General features: G+C 43.1%; 1 protein-coding gene across 5 annotated transcripts in view; it reads left to right on the top strand.

The window, feature by feature from the left end:
• The window catches only part of MRAP2 (melanocortin 2 receptor accessory protein 2), an 80413-nt gene that overhangs the window by 16071 nt on the left and 42242 nt on the right, over positions 1-22100 (top strand). The window contains exon 1 of one of the 5 annotated variants that reach the window (XM_082474008.1): positions 18618-18638. The exons of 1 other annotated variant lie outside the window; for it this stretch is intronic. Coding sequence is in view for 1 of the 4 variants with exons in the window: in XM_082474005.1 (XP_082330131.1) it covers positions 19545-19559 (15 nt within the window). In the remaining 3 variants the exon portion in view is untranslated. 3 more of the 5 variants (XM_082474006.1, XM_082474009.1, XM_082474005.1) reach the window with 3 other exon arrangements.

Below are 22100 nucleotides of genomic sequence, written 5' to 3'. Positions count from 1 at the left end.
TTTTTTTTAGATTCCATATGTATGTGTTAGCGTATAGTATTTGTTTTTCTCTTTCTGACTTACTTCACTCTGTATGACAGACCCTAGGTCCATCCACCTCATTACAAATAACTCAGTTTTGTTTCTTTTTATGGCTGAGTAATATTCCATTGTATATATGTGCCACATCTTTATCCATTCATCTGTCAGTGGACACTTAGGTTTCTTCCATGTCCTGGCTATTTTAAATAGAGCTGCAATGAACATCGTGGTACATGACTCTTTTTGAATTATGGTTTTCTCAGGGTATATGCCCAGTAGTGGGATTGCTGGGTCATATGGTAGTTCTATTTTTAGTTTTTTAAGGGACCTCCATACTGTTCTCCATAGTGGCTGTATCAATTTACATTTCCACCAGCAGTGCAAAAGGGTTCTGTTTTCTCCACACCCTCTCCAGCATTTATTGTTTGTAGATTTGTTGATGTTGGTCATTCTGACCTGTGTGAAGGGATACCTCATTGTAGTTTTGAGTTGCATTTCTCTAATGATTAGTGATGTTGAGCATCCTTTCATGTGTCTGTTGGCAATCTGTATATCTTCTTTGAAGAAATGTCTGTTTAGGTCTTCTGCCCATTTTGGGATTGGGTTTTTTTTTTGATATTGAGCTGCATGTGCTGCTTGTATATTTTGGAGATTAATCCTTTGTCAGTTGCTTGGTTTGCAAATATTTTCTCCCATTCTGAGGGTTGTCTTTTCATCTTGTTTATGGTTTCCTTTGCTGTGCAAAAGCTTTTAAGTTTCATTAGGTCCCATTTGTTTATTTTTGTTTTTCTTTCCATATCTCAAGGAGGTGGGTCAAAAAGGATCTTGCTGTGATTTATGTCATAGAGTGTTCTGCCTATGTTTTCCTCTAAGAATTTTATAGTGCCTGGCCTTACATTTAGGTCTTTAATCCATTTTGAGTTTATTTTTGTGTATGGTGTTAGAAAGTGTTCTAACTTCATTCTTTTACATGTAGCTGTCCAGTTTTCCCAGCACCATTTATTGAAGAGACTGTCTTTTCTCCATTGTATATTCTTGCCTCCTTTATCAAAGATAAGGTGACCATATGTGTGTGGGTTTATCTCTGAGCTTTCTATCCTGTTCCATTGATCTATATTTCTGTTTCTGTGCCAGTACCATACTATCTTGCTTACTGTAGCTTTGTAGTATTTTTTGAAGTCTGGGAGCCTGATTCCTCCAGCTCTGTTTTTCTTTCTCAGATTGCTTTGGCTATTTGGGGTCTTTTATGTTTCCATACAAATTGTGAAATTTTTTGTTCTAGTTCTGTGAAAAATGCCATTGGTAGTTTGATAGGGATTGCATTGAATCTGTAGATTGCTTTGGATAGTATAGTCATTTTCACAATGTTGATTCTTCCAATCCGAGAACATGGTATATCTCTCCATCTGTTTGTATTGTGTTTAATTTCTTTCATCAGTGTCTTATAGTTTTCTGCATTCAGGTCTTTTGCCTCCTTAGGTAGGTTTATTCCTAAGTATTTTATTCTTTTTGTTGCAGTGGTAAGTGGGAGTGTTTCCTTAATTTCTCTTTCAGATTTTTTGTCATTAGTGTATAGGAATGCACCAGATTTCTGTGCATTAATTTTGTATCTTGCTACTCTAGCATATTCATTGATTAACTCTAGTAGTTTTCTGGTAGCATCTTTAGAATTCTCTATGTATAGTATCATGTCATCTGCAAACGGTGACAGTTTTACTTCTTTTCTGATTTGGATTCCTTTTATTTCTTTTTCTTCTCTGACTGCTGTGGCTAAAACTTCCAAAACTATGTTGAATAATAGTGGTGAAAGTGGACATCCTTGTCTTGTTCCTGATCTTGGAGGAAATGGTTTCAGTTTTTCACCATTGAGAACGATGTTGGCTGTGGATTTGTCTATATGGACTTTATTATGTCGAGGTAGGTTCCCTCTATGCCCACTTTCTGGAGAGTTTTTATCATAAATTGGTGTGGAAATTTGTCAAAAGTTTTTTCTGTATCTACTGAGATTATCATATGGTTTTTATCCTTCAATTTGTTAATATGGTGTATCACATTGATTAATTTGTGTACATTGAAGAATCCTTGCATTCCTGGGATAAACCCCGCTTGATCATGGTGTATGATCCTTTTAATGTGCTGTTGTATTCTTTTTGCTAGTATTTTGTTGAGGATTTTTCTATGTTCATCAGTGATATTGGCCTGTAGTTTTCTTTTTTTGTGGCATCTTTGTCTGGTTTTGGTATCAGGGTGATGGTGGCCTCATAGAAGGAGTTTGGGAGTGTTCCTCCCTCTGCTAAATTTTGGAAGAGTTTGAGAAAGATAGGTGTTAGCTCTTCTCTAAATGTTTGATAGAATTCACCTGTGAAACCATCTGGTCCTGGGCTTTTGTCTGTTGGAAGATATTTAATCACAGTTTCTATTTCAGTGCTTGTGATTGGTCTGTTTATATTTTCTATTTCTTCCTGATTCAGTCTCAGAAGGTTGTGCTTTTCTAATAATTTGTCCATTTCTTCCAGGTTGTCCATTTTATTGGCATATTGTTGCTTGTAGTAATATCTCATGATCCTTTGTGTTTCTGCAGTGTCAGTTGTTACTTCTCCTTTTTCATTTCTAAATCTGTTGATTTGAGTCTTCTCCCTTTCTTGATGAGTGTGGCTAATGGTTTATCAATTTTGTTTATCTTCTCAAAGAACCAACTTTTAATTTTGTTGATTTTTGCTATTGTTTCCTGCATTTCTTTTTCATTTATTTCTGATCTGATCTTTATGATTTCTTTCCTTCTGCTAACTTTGGGGTTTTTTGGTTCTTCTTTCTCTTATTGCTTTAGGTGTAAGGTTAGGTTGTTTATTTGAGATTTTTCTTGTTTCTTGAGGTAGATTTGTATTGCTATAAACTTCCCTCTTAGAACTGCTTTTGCTGCATCCCAAGGTTTTGGGTCGTTGTGTTTTCATTGTCATTTGTTTCTAGGTAGTTTTTGATTTCTTCTTTGATTTCTTCAGTGATCTCTTGGTTATTTAGTAGCATATTGTTTAGCCTCCATGTGTTTGTATTTTTTACTGTTTTTTTTCCTGTAATTGATATCTAGTTTCATAGTGTTGTGGTCGGAAAAGATACTTGATACAATTTCAATTTTCTTAAATTTACCAAGGCTTGATTTGTGACCCAAGATATGATCTATCCTGGAGAATGTTCCATGAGCACTTGAGAAAAATGTGTATTCTGTTGTTTTTGGGTGGAATGTCCTATAAATATCAATTAAGTCCATCTTGTTGAATGTGTCATTTAGAGCTTGTGTTTCCTTATTTCTTTTCATTTTGGATGGTCTGTCCATTAGTGAAAGTGGGGTGTTAAAGTCCCCTACTATTATTGTGTTACTGTCAATTTCCCCTTTTATGGCTCTTAGCATCTGCCTTATGTATTGAGGTGCTCCTCTGTTGGGTCCATAAATATGTACAATTGTTATATCTTCTTCTTGGATTGATTCCATGATCATTATGCAGTGTTCTTCTTTGTCTCTTATAATAGTCTATTTTAAAGTCTATTTTGTTTGATATTAGAATTCCTGCTCCAGCTTTCTTTTGATTTCCATTTGAATGGAATATCTTTTTCCAACCCCTCACTTTCAGTCTGTATGTGTCCCTAGGTCTGAAGTGGGTCTCTTGTAGACAGCATTGTACGTGTCTTATTTTTGTATCCATTCAGCCAGTCTATGTCTTTTGGTTGGAGCATTTAATCCATTTACGTTTAAGGTAATTATTTATATGTATGTTCTTATTACCATTTTCTTAATTGTTTTGGGTTTGTTTTTGTAGGTCTTTTCCTTCTCTTGTGTTTCCTGCCTAGAGAAGTTCCTTTAGCATTTGTTGTAAAGCTGGTTTGGTGGTGCTGAATAAGGAAGCATGAGTTATTGATTTAAACTGTCCATCTTGTATAGAGCTAAACGTCTCCCACCCAAAGAGACATCTGAAATGGAGCCCACAGTTGATTGCTCTTTGATGATTCAGTGTTCATTCTGCTTCCAAAATCTGGGGGGGACATCCATTAGAGTTTGGCAAAAACTGTGCTCTCTAATCAGCAGTACAAGCCCTGAGTTTTCATCAGAAGCTGAAGGGAAAAACTGGTTTTCAAACAATGTAATTGCTATCTAAAGCCAGAGCTTGCCCCATTTGTCAGATTTTTGAGTTAAATGATTTCACCTGGTCCTGGGAGGGAACTGACAGCTCAGTGTCTCATCCAACCTCTATGGATAAATGTTTCTGGTGACTAAAGGAACTACAGGCACATTCATAGTCTGAATTTAATCCGGTGCCATGCTGCTTATGGATTCATTTAAGCAATATACAGCATAATCCTCTCCGGAAGATTAAAGGGCACTGATTTTCCCGCTATGATGAGGAAGAAAGTGCTTTGTGAACTTTGGATTTTTCTTATAAGGCAAATAACTTACCAAGGCTGAACCCAGAGGGCTAAAAATGAAAGAGGAAATGGGTAGAAAATTAAAATAATTGGGAAGTCCAGGGGCAAAGGTGGACTCAGGTGGTGGGGTCGGTAAGAGGCAGAGCTGGAGGAGGGATGAAGGGATGGGTGCCCAGGGACCCACTGATCTGAGTGCTACCTGGAAAATACCTCTGTTCCCACTTGGCATGGTTGTCTTGCTTGATTGACTGCTTTTATTCAAATATTCCATCCATCTGTCTAGATTTGACACGGTTTGGTATCACTGTTCTGCTCTGATGTTATGAGTTTAGCTAAATTCAGATTCCAAGAGCAGTTTATAATGAAAGCCCTTTATTTATTTATTTATTTTTAATAGCTCTTTATTGGAGTATAAATGCTTCACAATACTATGTTAGTTTCTATTGTACAACAAAGTGAATCAGCTATATGCATACATATATCCCCATATCCCCTCCCTCTTGAGCCTCCCTCCCACCCTCCCTATCCCACATCTCTAGCTAATTGCAAAGCACAGAGCTGATCTCCCTGCGAAAAGTCCTTTATTTGGAATGTGAGAGAAATCGGTCTGATGGGAATGACATCTCCACCTTGGTTTCTCAGTTCCATCCCTTTCTCCTTTTGATACCCATCTAGCCTATCTTGGTGGACCAAGTCCCAGGTCCTTACCTCTGGCAGATCTCAAAGGTGATTCAAATTGGGCACCTGCCCCTTTTGGGAAGGGTTTATGGACCCTCCCGAGAAGGCATGAAGCTCACTTAGCAGACTGATGCCTGCTACTTGACACTTGAACAAACCCCTCTGTCTTCCTTTGCCAGACTCCTGACTGATCACAAGATGAGACTGTCCAATCAGACTCAAAGGAATCAGAGATTTTATCCAGGGTGGGTCAAGCTTTCCTGATAATTTCAAGGAGACAACTAATCAAAAGGCACAGGGTAAGCAGGGACCAGCCTAAGACTGTCAACACAGGTCTTCAGGCCCTTTCTTGAAGTACTGGACCCACTCTAGCTCAGGGGAATACAGGAGGTCTCTAAGGGACGTGACCAGGTCATATCACATACAGAAGAGGACCGTTTTAGTCTTGCAATCTCTCCTTTTTATATTTAGCTGGTTACAGAGCTTAAATGCCTGTGACAGGGAGCCCTGCCCCAGAAGTTCACAAAGCCCATGTTTGTATACCAGAAGCAATCCTAGGCAACCTAGTACCCACGGCTAAACCTTCCCTTAGGGAAGAACTCTCCCACCAGCAATTCAGTTACTTTGCTTGGCAGGAGACCTGTCATTAGCATCTTTACAAGGAGATTAGACCAAGCTACCTTCTTTGTTTCCTAGGGCCACCTCTGTCCCCTTAATGAGGAGAGTGGGTTGCAGACCTGCTGTTGAATTTTGTCCTCCCAGAGATAAAGTGCCTTCTCCCTTGGAAAGCCTGAGGGAGCCCTGCACTGTGGAATCCATGCTGAGAGCAAATGTCACAGAGTCCATTTTTCTCAGCAAAGGAAAGCCATGTTCTGAGGTCTCCCAAAGCAGCAGATAGTGAAAACCTTCCTTTCTGTTTGAAAACTACTGCCTGGGGATTTTTTTCCCCCCTCATTATGTTTTGCTTATGTGCCAGAGTTTGAGTTCCCTAAGCCATTATCACATTTTGTGAAAAGGAAGCAACCCAGCTCTAGAAAATGTTCTTGGGCACAGAGAAAAACCACAACATGGACATGAAGTGCAGCGAGCAGCTGCATCGTCTCCCTGGGAGAGGTTCTAGTTTCATGGAAAGCCTACTGGAAGCAAAACCCACTCAGATCTTGGGATGAGGCTGGTTTTTTTATTTTTAAAATTTTTTTATTGAAGCATAGTTGATTTACCATGTTGTGTTAGCTTCGGGTGTACGGCAAAGTGATGCAGATATAGATATATGTACATGTATACATATATGATGGAAAAGATACAGGATATAGCAAGACATTCAATATAATTATCTGTGCTATACAGTAGGTCCTTGTTTATTATCTATTTTATATATAGTTGTGTGTATATTTTAATTCCCAAATCCTAATTTTATCCCCCTGCCCCTCACTATCCCCTTTGGTAACCGTAAGTTTGTTTTCTATGTCTGTGAGTCTGCCTCTGTTTTGTAAATAAGTTCATTTGTATCTTTTTTTTTTTTAGATTCCACATACAAGTGATATGATATTTGTCTGATTTACTTCACTTAGTATGATAATCTCTGGGTCCATCCATATTGCTGCAAATGGCATTATTTCATTCTTTTTTATGGCTGAGTAATATTCTGTTGTATGTATATATGTACCACATCTTCCTTATCCATTCATCTGTTGATGGACATTCAGGTTGCTTCCATATCTTGGCTATTGTAAATAGTGCTGCTACGAACATTGGGGTGCAGGTTTCTTTTCTTTTCTTTCTTTCTTTTTTTAGTAAATTTATTTATTTATTTATTTATTTATTTATTTATTTATTTATTTATATTTGGCTGTGTTGGATCTTCGTTGCTGTGTGCGGGCTTTCTCTAGTTGCCGTGAGCAGGGGCTGCTCTTTGTTGTGGTGAGCAGGCTTCTCATTGCGTGGCTTCTCTTGTTGCAGAGCACGGGCTCTAGGCACACGGGCTTCAGTAGTTGTGGCTGGTGGGCTCTAGAGTGCAGGCTCAGTAGTTGTGGCGCGCGGGCTTAGTTGCTCTGCGGCATGTGGGATCTTCCCGGACCAGGGCTCGAACCCATGTCCCCTGCATTGGCAGGCGGATTCTTAACCACTGCACCACCAGGGAAGTCCCAGGTATCTTTTTGAATTAGAGTTTTCTCTGGATATATGCCCAGGAGTGGAGTTGCTGGATGATATGGTAGTTCTATTTTTGGTTTTTTAAGGAACCTCCATACTGTTCCCTATAGTGGTTGTACCAACTTACATTCCCACCAACAGTATAGGAGGGTTGCCTTTTCTGGGGGTGAGGCTGCTTTGATGTAGGCCATCCTTGATTCCACTTTTCATGTGACTCTGGAATTGAAACAAAATTAGTTGTTACTTGTGAGGATTGGATGGCTGATGCCTTGTCACCAAGAGGAGCATGAACAGATTCATTGACTTGCCCAGAGCACAAAATTACTTACTTTTGGACTCAGACTCAAAATCTCGTCTTTTCTCCATAAGGCCGCAACTGTGGCCATGTGATTACTGCCAACATCATGCACAACTAGGTGTAACCGCTGCTGCCCCTGATGAATATTTACCTGTGACAGACACCATCCTAAGCTCTTCACATAAGTGACCTCCTTCTAGTTGCAACAATCCTGGAGACAATGTTTATCCCCATTTTGCAGATGAGGAAACTGAGGCACAGAAAAGTGAGTGGCAGAGCAGACATTCAACCCTGCGTCTCTCTAACTCGGCACCTGCCTCCTCACTGCCTGCTTCAATTCTTCTCCTTCACTGCTCGGATCCCACCAAACAACTTCATTCCATTCATTGATTTTTAACATTTTTTTTTCTCAAATGAACAAGGGTGAGCAATTATTTTGCCAGGGCACAGGCACTGTGAATTTCGAGCTCTCTTCAAGACTGAGCTTTTGCAGGGTTTCCTATCTGCCTAGATAGATGTGAGTTTCACATTGTTGTCACCTGACATCCTTTCCCTTCCACTGAATATTCCCTCTTTGTCATATATTACATATAGTATATTACATGTAGTATATAAATATACAGTCTATATTTTTATAAATATGATACATTTATGTTTATATATGTATGATACATATGCATATGTATATGTGTATGTGCGTATATACATATGTGTGTGCATATATATATATATACACACACGCACATACATGCATATATACATATCTCCTCTCCTATTCTAGGTCTAATCTGGCTTTGCCCTCAGGTAATGAGGACTTGAAGAGGGAGCGTGCTACCATCTTTTCATTAACTTCTCCCTCTAAAAAGAGACCTGCTAGAAACCTGCCAGGGAAAGATGTGCTTACTTTTCTTAATTTCCAAGTGCAGAGAATGCCTGTGATGTCCCAAGATGACTGTACTTCTGGGTAAATAAAATCCAGTGGTAATAATGGATTATACAATCCAGTTAAACTATTGTAAAGCAAAAGGGCAGCATTTCATTCATCAGAACATACGGAAATCACTGAAAAAATAATCATGCAATTCTCAAAATAACCAATGCTTGAAGGTGGAGATGAGGTCAGACCCCTGTTTCATCCAGACATCACTCCTACACATGGACCAGCATTTCTGTTGTACCAAGCATTTTTGTTATCCATACTCAGATCCTTATCTTGCGCTTCTAGTTTCTTCAAAGTCATATGAAATGGCATAAGTTTCCATTTCTGAGGTACTGTAATTTCATGAAAAGAGCATACTTTAGAAACACAATGTAAGAACAGCATTTGATATTTATGAGTTAACTGTTCTCCATGAACAAATGTGGATAAAGCACGTGCTATGTCCTGGGCATGGAGTTTAAAAACATGGATAAAATACAGTCAGCCTTTGAGAACTTCACAGCTTAGAAAAGAAAATATATTACGCTTGTAATGAGCACTGCTTCTGAGGTTTAACCTCTTTGCTATGTTAAAAATGCAGTAATTTTCAGGGAATTCAGGATGTGTTGCCCACTCGGGAAGTCTGAGTTGGGACAGCAGAAATCCAGGCCCACAGGTCAGGACGTGGCTTGCACGAAGCCCTGGGGCAGGGGCTCGTGAGGCTGGATTTTCCTCCTTCCCCATGACTCAGGGTGTGCTCCTGGGTCACTCACTGGACACTCTAAGCCTTTGCTTTCTTTTGTGTAGCAGGGACAATCCCTGATCCGCTCACCTCACGCCATCATCGTGAGGTCAAATATGAAAAAAACACACAAAAACATTTTGAAGACTGTGTCAGGTATCTGTAACCTCCACGAAGGCATTTTTTTTTCTTCCTGTTTTGCTCACTCTTGCATCCCTAGCATCTAAAACAATGCCCAAATCATGATAGATGCACGATGCATATTATTGAATGAATGCTCTCCATAATAAAAGAACTTGGCTTTTTGCTTTAAACTATTCCAAATTATGGTAATTGATTCTTTTCTATTTTATAAAAGGAGAAACTCATTTTATATAACTTCTAGAGTCACCGCATCTCAGGGCTGGAAGTGATCTTACACAGCACCCAGCCCAACCTTGCAGGATGACTTCCCTTCCCTTTGAATCCTTGCTTAGTGGCCTGTCCAGCCTGTTCCAGATCACAGCCTCTCTCAGGGCCACTGGGCAGAAGTTCCCCTCAGTCAGCTGAAACCTACCTCAACCTGGGGCCACAGAACAATTCTCCCCCCAACTCCTACCCCTTCACTTAGTAAAGTTATCATCTCTCCCTCAGATTTCTCACATCCAGCCTAAATTGAGTAATTTCTCATTTATAAACTTAGGGTACTTCATAACTATATTTCTTGTTAATGAGATAAGTAGAAATTTAGAATTTTTAAACAAAACAAAAACTCTTACTAGTACATGACTGCTGTTATCCACTGCAGGCTCTTGCAAAGGTGAACGCTGATGGCACCACCTCTTGGCAGACATCTGAAAAATGTCCGTAAATGTAAAATGAATATTCAACTACAAAGAATAATTGCTGTGAATTTTGTCGTATCTGCCATCATATAAGATAAACACGAATACCATGGCAGCAAACTTACAGTAGAAAAAAAGTGGAATACACCAATCTATCATTAATGAGATATATTGTGGCACCTACTCAATGAAATCTTACAGCTATTAAACGGGATGGTCATAAAGATTATATAAAAAAATAGAAAATGCCTACAATATAATGGGATTAAGTGAAAAAACATATACAAGTTTGTGAGCACCATGTGATTATGATGTAAACATAATTGTAAACAGCCATGCTTTACAACAGTCTAAAAGTAAGGGCAAAATGCTATCATTGGTAGTTTTATGGTAGTGAAGTTATATATAATTTTCTTCTTTTTATCTTTCTGTAAAGTGCTGGGGCTACTTTTTAAATAATAAGAATTTGGGGACTTCCCTGGTGGCCCAGTGGTTAAGAATCCACCAGCCAATGCAGGGGACATGGGTTCGAGCCCTGTTCCGGGAAGATCCCACATGCTGCGGAGCAACTAAGCCCGTGCGCCACAGCTACTGAGCCTGCGCTCTAGAGCCCGTGAGCCACAACTACTGAAGCCTGTGTGCCTAGAGCCTGTGCTCTGCAACAAGAGAAGCCACCACAATGAGAAGCCCGTGCACCACAATGAAGAGTAGCCCCGGCTCACCGCAACTAGAGAAAGCCTGCGTGCAGCAACGAAGACCCAATGCAGCCAAAAATAAACAAAATAAATAAATTTATTTTAAAAATAGTCTTTAAAAAAAATAAGAATTTAAATGTTTTTACATTTATTTAAATATTTCTTTCTGAGATTTTATATGCAAACACGTATACCCAGATGCGCACACACACACACGCACATCTCTTCCTCATTATTCATCTTCTTCACTTTGAGTAAGTTTCTACAAAATAGAGGCATGCATTTTGATGGAGCCAGAAATATGAAGCATAGTTTTAGGAATAGTTTGAGGAGAGGCTGAAGTATGCTGAATGCTTTCAGCTCATAGGGACATAGTTCTATCCTTGTTCAGCATTAGTTTCCACATCTATAAAATGGGGATACGAACAACAACAGCAGCAGTTTCATAGGATTGTTGTGAGGATTGAATGTGATGTCTCCAAAACACTTGGCATGGCATGGAGTAAGTGCTCTGAGTATCACTGGCTTCTACTCTGAGATCACTGTAAAATTGCAATGGATTGAAATTGTGTGTGTGTGTGCAATGAAGAGTAGCCCCCGCTCGCTGCAACTAGAGAAAGTCCGCGGGCAGCAATGAAGACCCAACACAGCCAAAGATAAAAATTAAAAAAAAAAAAAAAAAAAAAGATGGTGAGTGCAAAATTCCCCTGAGGCAAAGTTACCAGGAAGAGAAAGGTGGAAGGAAGGTGGGCTCCATGGGAAGATGAAGCTATTCAGGGCTGCAAGACCCCGTGCAGGTAGGTAGCATGCAGACAGAGAGAGGCGTGCCCATGGAAGGGACACCCACATGGCTGTAGCCTCCAATAACAGAGCTGGTGTGAATATAGGTTTTTACTCTGGAATAATTCCTGCATGCCTTATATTGGCTGTGATACAGTTTAAGGAAAAAGAAGGTGCAAGTAGCCAAGACAAGCCAATCTCTCCTTCTTCTTTGCTGTCACACTCGATCAGCCCAGAGCCAGCAGACTGAATTTTCCTCATTATTGTGTGATGGCAAACAAGCAGCCACCAGAAATTCACTCCAAAATTCACAATTTGATTTGGAGGAAAAGAAACATGTAAGCATTAGAGCCTCTAGCTACAAGTTATCACCACAAGGCTATAGTTTCTCCCTGGGCCACTGTCTCTCTCTCCCTGGTGGTGTAAAATGTATTCTAGTTGACATTAAAGAGTGGCTGGCAGCTCCATCGTCTTGACTGAATGCCAAACATGAACTAAAATACATTAGGTGTTTTGTCCGCCTGGTGCCCCATCTGTGGATGGACGACTGCACCGTTCTGCTGGAGGAACAATAGGATTAACAGCAAGGGAGAGCTCCAAGCAAATGCTCACGTCTCAGAAGTGAAGGAATGGGGTGGATATCCCGAGGAGGGGGTCTATGTGTGCACGTGTGTGCAGGTGACGTTCCCAGGCATGCGTTTGCTCCATGCAACAAAAGGGAACAGTTTGCAAGGGAGAGCAGTTTACATGTACTTAGGAACAACTGTGCTAATTTGAAAAGAGCCACAAGATAACCAAGACAAGGCAATGAAATTCAAGTTATGCAAAGGGTAAGGAAAAGGTGACGATTCTCAAATCACCTAAGAAAATTAGTGGAGAGCCCCTACCATGGATGACTTGGGAGAGATTGTCTACTGGAACGTGGCCGGCTGCAGCCTGTGCTCCTCGCGTCATAGATTTCTGAACACTCACCCTCCTATTTATTTTTGGAAACTTCATTGAGCAACTATATAGAGGCCAGTTGTACTTTCTGCTCCCCTGGATAACTTTGCATAGTGGAGTATGCGTGTGTGTGTGTGTGTGATTTTGCCTTGGATTTGGGTTGATTTTTTTTTTTTTTGACTACGGGTTACATTTTTTTCTCTTATATTTTGCAATGAAGGGAAGAGTCGGCGCACAAATAATGGCTAAGGACAAATTATAAATTTTACCCCATCTTTTTGATTAAAATGGAAACTGTATAATGTTTTTATGATAGATTATCCAGTTCTTTGAAGAAAACAATTGAGTTACAGGGTTAATGCTGTCGTACTATACAGTTTAACATCTGAAAACAATGTTAATTTTTCGTTCCCATCCTTTTCTTCAGTTGATTCTCGCCTCATTACTGGACTCACTGAATCATTGCCAAGTTTCCCTCACCCAGACACATTAGTTATTAGGGATGTGTCCTTCTCTGAGACAAGTCTGGATTTTTACTGCTTCCTGCTGGCCCATTGGCATGAGTCCTGGCCAACTGGAAAATTAATGGAGCTGTCCCAGGTCTTGGACCAACACTGAGCCCTGCCTGCAGGTCCTGGAAGCTGCCCACCAGCCATCTCCAGCGGGTCACGCCGAGCCCACGCTCCCTTCTTTACTCTCCCCTTCCTTTTCCCTATCCCCTCTCCACCTCTGCAGTGATTTTCCTAATGCCTCCACGTTTTTTTCCCCAGTTCATTCTGCTTCCAAATCTTTCCTTGTTGTCCAGACACTTGGGAACCCCCTTGCTGTCTTTCATTGTCATTTATCTTTTTCCATGAGAAATTTCTTAACCAGCTGTCATCCTGAACAGCTGGAAGGGAATCTCTCTTATGTTTCCTTATATATCCACCCTTTCCTTCCCTAAATTTCCCCATCCCCAGTAGGGTTCAGCATAAAGCATGGTACTCACCATTGAGTGAACAAATGACTGAATTTCTCAAAGGTAATCCAGATAACTATTCTTTTGTCCCCAGCTGTTATCTTAATTGATTTTCTTACTCTGTTCTCTGGTGTATTTCATCAATGATTTCCTCTCTCAACTCTGCCTTCAATTTCTCTCTTCCCTCTGGACCCTTGCTGTCAATCTATAAACAGGTTTAAGTCTCTTTTGTTGGAAACAAACGAATAAAGGCAAAACACACGCAACTTCTCCCTTAACTCCGCATCCCATTCATTTATTCAACATATGTTACTGGGCCTACTGTGTGCCGGTGTTGCTGCTGATACCAGATGAAGACAGAACAGGTACTGCTCTCATAGAGACAGTGAGGGGTGCAGGTGATAAATATACAAACACGGAAAGCTCTAGCTGCAGCTCTGTTATTCAAGGCGAGGCCACTTGGTGCCTTTGTTAGAAGACTTTCTATCCCCCTTCCTGCAGGTTGATATGCCTTGGTGACAGAGTGTGGGCTGGATTTCAGTCTCCTGGTCCCCTGGGCCTTCATAGACCTGCACAAAGGTCCTCAGCAGTCCCAACCGCCCCCGCTCCCCAGCCTTCTTAGAGAAGTAGCCTGCAACTGCAGCCCTTATTCCTGACACAGCAGCAACCTGGCCTCAATTCTCATCACGTGACCTCCATGTAAAGGCCAATGGGCTTGGGTTCTTAATCACATGACCTTGGGCCTTAGACACTAGTGCCCATTTCTCTGTCGGGTTCCATCTTCCTCCTCTTTTCCACCCCCAATTTCCCTAGTTGCTCTTTCCCTCCCTCCCTCCCTCCCTCCCTCCTCCCTTCCTTCCTTCCTTCACCAGCCCTCTCGTGTTTTCACTTCACATTCCCAGGGAGCAATCTCACCTCACCTCTCCACTGATGAATCCCAAGTTGTCTTCAGGTTGCTGTTCCCGTATTTCCAAGGCCTAGCACCATGGGCATGTGGCCAGCATGGAGGCCTAGGACTCCACGCTTAGGGGGGCCTCATTTGAGATTTAATGCTCTGTGGTCACCATATTGAAATTCTTAAAAATTTTATCTTTGAGTTTTGAATTTGTGTTTTATAAACCTATGAGTTTGCTAGGGCTGCCATAACAAAACACCACGGACTGGATGGCTTAAAGAACAGACATTTTTTTTCTCACACTTCTGGAGACTGGAATTCCAAGATCAAGATGTCTGCTGGGTTGGTTTCCTCTGAGGAAAAGAAAGGGCAGGATCTGTTCCAGGTCTCTCTTCTTGGCTTGCAGAGGCCCATCCTCTTGCTGCCTCTTCACATGGTTATCCCTCTGAACATGCCCCTGGTCTCTCTCTGTGTCCTAATCTCTTCTTCTTATAAAGATGCCAGTCAGCTACCCCCTCCTTTTGCGTTTAGAGTGGACCTGGGTGCAGATGCTGGGAGGGTTGGGGTCCAGCCATCCTTGCCCAGGAGTGGCAGCACCACTGCATGTTTGGAGGTGATGTGGCAGGGCTCAGCCTTGCACCCATGCCCACATATCCAGAGCGTCCTGGCTGATGCTGCAATCCCTTGGGGGTCACTGGTGGTCCGTGGATTGGGCAACAGGCCATGGCAAGGGAAATTGACTTCCCTACCTCCCAGTCGCGGGTCAGTCAGCCCCTTTGAGAATTTGACTAAAGCTAACAAACCTCTCCTGTGAAAAATTTCCATACAAAGACATCCATGATCTCATACATGTTCAGGGGGTAATGGACTCCAGTGAAGCTAATGTGTGGACCACCTGTGGTTTGGCTCTGCTTACCTTTCCAGCCTCATCTCAACACCTGTCTCACCATGCTGCAGGTCTCCTGAGTTGCTGTAGCCCTTCTCTGAATGCATTTTCTCCCATGCTTCTTTATTTTTGCATATGCTCTTTACTCTGCCTACCATATGCTTTTCTTCGTTATCACTATAACAGACTACTGTATATCCTTCAAAACTGAAATTACATTCTATCTCCGTGAATCCTTATTGTCATTACCTAAGGTAAAACAAGGTGCTCCTGTCGGGCCTCTATGCATCTCTTTTATAAGATTTATAACACTAAAGTCTGATTATTTCCCAATTTCTCTGTCCCTTCTACTAGATTGCAAGCAGTTTTGAGGGCAAGACTGTGTTTTAATCATTTGCCATTTTCACGGTGCCTGATGCAGAGCTGAGCACAATAAATAGACGTATTTGTTGATCACTCAGGTGAATGCACGTGTGAATGGATAATTGAATGAGGAGATACATGAGGTTGTGGAGGAGGGTGTGAAATTTGGAGTCACACAGGCCTGGGTTTAAATCTTGACTCTGTCCATGACTGGTCTTGTGGTCTTCGGGACATCACTCTTAAACCTCAGTTTTCCAATTTCAGAAGGCAGCAAATAGAATTTACCTCAAAGTAAACTGCTGCCCGTTTATACTGACAAACAACAACTATGACTACATATAACTGAGTCCTATCACTAAATTTCTGTGAGCTTGAAAGGTATTTTGGAATGAAGAGGCCAAATTAAGGGACAGTGGACAGAGGAAGATAGATACCGTATGATGTCACTTATATGTGGACTCTAAAAAATACAACAAACTAGTGAATATAACAAAAAAGAAACAACTCATAGATAAAGAGAACAAACTAGTGGTTACCAGTGAGGAAAGGGAAGGGAGCAGTGACAGTACAATGGTAGGTGATTAAGAGGTACAAACTCTTATATATAAAATAAGCTACAAGGATATACTGTACAACACAGGGAATATAGCCAATATTTTATAATAACTATAAACGGAGTATAACCTTTAAATATTGTGACTATTGTACACCTGTAACTTCTATAATTTTGTGCATCAACTATTCGCCAGTTTTAAAAAGGGATAATGAAGCTGGGTTCTTATGGATTAATTTATGAACAAAAAAACCCTCATTAAATATTATTTAAATAATAAAACCCTGGATGCAAGGCACTCTGCTAGGACCTGTAGAGAAATTAAATATAAAGTGGCCTATGTGGGCTTCCCTGGTGGCGCAGTGGTTGAGAATCTGCCTGCCGGTGCAGGGGACACGGGTTCGAGCCCTGGTCTGGGAGGATCCCACATGCCGCGGAGCAACTGGGCCCGTGAGCCACAATTACTGAGCCTGCGCATCTGGAGCCTGTGCTCCGCAACAAGAGGCCGCGATAGTGAGAGGCCCGCACACCGCGATCAAGAGTGGCCCCCACTTGCCACAACTAGAGAAAGCCCTCGCACAGAAACGAAGACCCAACACAGCCATAAATAAATAAATAAAAATAAAAAAAAATACGTTAAAGTGGCCTATGGAGGAATAGGAGGAGTCTATTTTAGAGTGCAACTCTAAAATGACAGGTGCCATAAGAGAGGTATAAGATTTTAGAACAAGAGTTCATTGGTAGCTGGGGCAGCAAGGAAGGCTTCCTGGAAGAAGTAGTCCAGGAAGAAGTCCATTTGAGATGGACCTTGAAGAAAAGATAGGAAGATGCTGCTGGCATTGGGGGAGGGAAGAAGGAGACGGATTGCAGCCATGGGGAGGCAGAGATACCTGGGAGAGAAACGGGAGCTCTGCCATCCCGTTGATGACGCTGCTCCCATTGGATGCTCTAATTTCAGCCTCTGAAACTGACGGTGTGCAGTGTTTTCCACACAGTACGATGTGCCCTTGTTCTCTGCCTCATGAGCCATTGGCACTCTTCCCAAAAGTAGCCACCTGACTCTGACAGCTGAGGCAGAGACGGTCCTGCTTGCACCACTGCTTCTCAGCAGCAGTGGTTCTGTGGCTCTGCTCTCTGACCGGCTTCACCACACCCTGCTGCCCTGTAGTACAAGCTCTACTGTGTGGGTGACGGATCGCAACCTGGTGACCAGGAATGTGCAACTGGAACCAATGTGGAGAATTAAGGAAGGACTAGTGAATCTCATCACAGATGGTCACATTATGTCACTTAGAATTCAACTACCTTTGGACGAGGCTGAGGAATATAGTTGTAAAGATGGCTGGCAAAATATTTCATTTGACATGGAGTAATGAAATTAGCTTTAAAAAAGATGAATCAGCTGGCACTTCTAGGAATCCTTTTCTGGCACCGGGAGAACGAGTTAATCACACAGCCACCAACCTGCCTGCGTGTTGCTCTTGCTGCATTTCTTCCACTGCAGTGCAGTGGTGGTTAAACTTCGGTTCTGGGGCGCCAGGCTTCCTGAGCTTGAAGGCAAGCCCCTCCTTGCACTAATATGTGACCTTGGGTAATTCATGTAACATCTCTAATCTACAGTCTCCTCGTTCTTAACATGGAAATGGTTATAATCGCTGCCTTATAGGTGCCTGTGCGTGGGAAAAGAAATGATTCATTCAATAAAACCCATCTCAGTGGCTGGTCCACAGCAAGTGCTTTCGCCCCAGATACCAGCAGAATTTGATCCCTCATGTTTAGATCTTTACTCAAAAGCCATCTCCACGGTGAGGCCATCTCTGATCACCTGGTTTAAAACTACACCACCCCGCCATCAACATTTTCTGTGCCCTTCCTGAGTTATTTCTTCTCTACAGCATGTGTCGCTATCCATATGGGACATGTACTTATTTGTTCTGTTGACTGCCTGTCTCTACACTAGAATATAGGCTCCAGGAGGCTATTTTCTCAGCGCCCAGATCAGTGTCCGGCATGGAAGACGGACTCGATAAATATTTACTGGAAGGGAGGAGTGAGCCACGTCGCTAATTTGAAACTACGCCCGGCCCAGTCCCATCCTTTGGGGGCCCCGTTTGGGGGATATTTGACTGGGTGGGCGCCAGTACCAGGCGGCAGGAGGAGATAAATTTGAGGTAGTAATTAAAGTAGCACATGATGGAGGGTCCCAGCATAACTGAACTTGAACCCTACTGCTGAGGATTTTTCCTAACCCTCATCCATCCTGCATCCTGCACTCCTCGCTCAGCTCTTGGGCTCCTGTCACTCAAAGTTGGCCAAGGGGACGCACTGCCCAGCCGGGAGGGCGAACAATTCTCTCCGGTCCCTTTCCCTTCCTCGCGGCAGGCTCTCATCCAGACGGTGCGCGAGCGCCCCCGGGCGCAGAGGGTTCCGCCGAGCTCGCGCCTCCCGGCCCGGCGCCCTCGGGCTCGTGGGGTGGGGCCGGGGGCGGCCCCGCGCCCCGCGCAGCCTCCGCCGCAGGTCGGGAGCGCGCGTTCCCGCCGCACCGCAGCGCCGGGAGCCACCCGCCGGCCAGGCGGCTGGAGGCGGCGGCGGCGCTCACGCACCTTGCAGGAGCCGGTAACCGCCGGCGGGACGGGGCGCCGCGGGCGTGCGCCTCCGGCTCCCACGGTCGGGCTCGCTCGGGTTTGGGGGTGGTTTTTAGTTTGGCGGAGTTGGAGGATGGGAGCGGGGAGGGGAGATCTGGGGCTCGAGGGTGCCCAGGGCAAGAGTGCGGGGCCGTGGAGAGCACCCAAGTTCAAAGCCTTCTTCGCAGCGGGATGATGTGCGTGTCCTGCGCTAGGGCGTCGGAAAAGGCTGAAAGCGTGGCGCTTGGGGCTACGGTGGGCTTCCTCCTCTCGCTCCCGCTCACTGACCCGTCACACCTTCTCCCGCCCGGGGGGAGAACGGCCAGCCCCGATGTGCCCGGCAAGCGAGAGAGCCCCCCGACCCGGGCGCGGGGGACCTGCTGGTCCAGGCGGAACGCGCCGCCCGCAGCCCTCGGGTGCGGACCCCCTGCCTTGGGCCGGGCTCTGGGAATGATGCCGGTTTGACGGTTGGTTAATTCATTTCGTTTGCGCTCGGGCGCCTGCCTGCAGGTCATTTTACTGATTAGAGGGAAATACCGGTTTCGTTTTTCTCCCTGTTTCCGTCCTTTCTACGTAATCAATTGAGGAAGACAAAGAGTCGCCTCATTAGAAACTTGTTCGGAGGCTTTGTGGTTTCCGCCGCGGTTTAGATGACACGGGCAATCCCAGATAATGCTGTGGATTTCATCTGACGAAAACGAAACCTTCCGTGGTGTTCAGAAAGCAAAGCGAGCTTGGGGGGAAATGTCCCTGCTACTCCAGGGAGGAGAAGGGAACTCCCACGTGTAAATTAATTCTCATGAAAACCCTAAAGGTAAGTGGTCGTATTTCCAGTTTCCATGTGAAGAAAATAAGGTTGAGATATTGAGTAAGTTTTCCCAGTTGAATCTCCCAGTTAATGCTGAGGAGGACGGGTCTGGAAACTAGGACTGTGAACCAGTGGCCCTTAGGTACATTACTTGGGGGCGCATCACTGAGAACGCAGGCAGGAAAGGCCCCCGGCTGTAAGGATTGGGTCCCGAACGCAGGAGAGGCTGCCAGGAGCTGGGGTGCCCAACAATAAAGAGTTTTGTTCGAATCGGGAATATCATCCAGTGTTTATGGAAGATGAGGTGATATTAACAGGTGACAGGGGAAGGCTGAGTTGCTACCAATAGATTTCCTTCTTTTCAATGTGAGAAGGGCAGCCCAAATCCCTTTAAGAGGATCTGGAAACCCTGAAACCAGGCTGGATTGTTCAAGGCCCAAATAGCAGGCATCCTAGAGCAGTGAAAGCTTTCACAGTCCCTCAGAGCAGGCTTGAGAAATGAGAGCAGAGCCAGCAGACTTCAAAAGAAGGAAACACTGAATCCTGGCAGCCCTCCAGAACAAATTCTTAGAGAAGCTAGCTCAAGACCACCTAGGAAAGGATTTACAAATTCAATTTATGCCAAACGGACTTCTTTCTCTTTTCTAGCAACCTACTGGGGCTGTAGATTGGGGCATGTGGGTTGTGACCTTTAGTGGAATGCTATCAGTGTAGTGAGTTGCACCAGCATTTTTTAAAACATGAAATTCAATAGAAGGGAAGAGAAAGCATCAGAGTGCATTGTTTGTGCAAGGGCAGGTATTGTTTTATGAATTGTGTGTGTGTGTGGTGTGTGTGCACGCGTGCGCGCGCAAGGTGTGTGTCCATTGTTTATCGTACTGCCTCTGCATGGGTGTGCATACCTAACCCCGGCTGCCCCATTGTTTCTTCCAGGCTAACTTCATCTGCTCACAGTGGGGGGCTGTCTTTTACCTTGCAAATAATATCATCAACACCTTCTGGAAAGTGTAAACTTCCTCCTCCCCATTTCTCTAGGCCCCCAGATGTTGAGATATTTTGCCAATCGGAATTCTCAGTCCCCCCCCCACTCCCCATCATGGATGATCTAAAATGTGTCCTGCCTTTGCAGAGGCGTTTTACGAAATATCATACTATCCCTAAGGATAAGACGTAGGAAGAGTGGACACACCACAAGGCATCGTCCCTGAGTCTGCACCTCCTGGTGTCACTCATCAGGAGAGAGACATAGAGGGGACATTTATCAGAGCTGTGGCAATTACAGATCTGGGAGGATACTCTCTGAGACCCATTTTATCTCTGGACAAGAGATAATAATACTAGAATGTTTTGGCTTACAGTAGGGTTGAAGGTCCTGTTCTGCATTTGGGTTCAAAGAATCAATGAAAAAAGTAAAGGATGGGGTGGCCCCGTTAAGCAGCATTTCATGTGAGAGAAGAAACCTGAGGGTCTTAATGGCCCACCAGGCCCGAATGAACCATCGTGTGAAGTAGCTGCTCAATAGCAAACGTGGGTTGTGAGAGCAGTGATAAGGACAGGGCTTTTTTAAAAATAGATATTCTCATGGAGCTTATTACGTGTCAGGCAGAGTTATAAGTGTTTTGTAATTTTTTCTCAATCCTGTAGCACCCCCATGAAGTAGGGAATATAATTATCACCATTCCCATTTAACAGATGATGAAACTAAGGCACAGAGGGATTAAGTATTTGGTCCAAGATTACATAGAGGATCTATGAGATGCTAAAATGATGGATGTTTTTTGAAAGTCTCGGTTTAATTATTGCTAGTGTCTGTGTTACCCAGATCTATGTAATTTTCCCCTGCCTAGAGAACATTGGTACATTTCATAACCCTTCAAGTGAAAATAATTTATAAGCCTCAAGTAATTATCCTCCCTAAAGGTGCGCTTGTTTTCCTCATGCATGTACTTGGGAACAGCAAAAACAACAATTAAAGGCAAAGGTGGGGCAGCTGAGGGAGCTGCTTCCTTAAGGATTGGCTCTGAATTTGCCTGGTTGAATAAGAAAAAATAAAATAACTAGGAGATGAATGAGGGTATTGCTTATAAACATTACCTGTCTTTCTCCTAACCTTTGTGTAGATTTTCCCAGAAAATATAATTTTATCTTCTGTTAAAAAAAAAAGGAAAAAATCAGAAATTTATGATGAAGATCTGAAAATCTGGAAACTACTAGAAACTATATCATGTAAACCTACATATATTCCTACCAGAGCTTCTTTAAAATTTCCACTAAATTACCTCAACAGGCGAGGAGAGTTATCCCGTTTTTCTGGGAGTCCAAAGCGGAGGCCAAGGCTGCCAGAAGCAAGTAGATGTTTATCTTGAGCTTCCATTTGATATTTGCAGTTTACTTTGTAATGTGTCTGCACTTTTTTAATATAAAAATGTCTTCCAAGTTTTCTCTTAAAATTGATGCTCCAGGAGGTTGAACCGGGTGTGACCCAAGATTTGGGGGCTATCTGACACCCTCAGTCCTAGGAAAACAGAGGGGAGACCTAGGAAGGAT

This window comes from Balaenoptera physalus (assembly GCF_965194825.1).
Source record: "Balaenoptera physalus genome assembly, chromosome: 9".
NCBI classification, from domain to species: Eukaryota; Metazoa; Chordata; class Mammalia; order Artiodactyla; family Balaenopteridae; genus Balaenoptera; species Balaenoptera physalus.
This window is presented reverse-complemented; position numbering and strand designations above follow the sequence as displayed.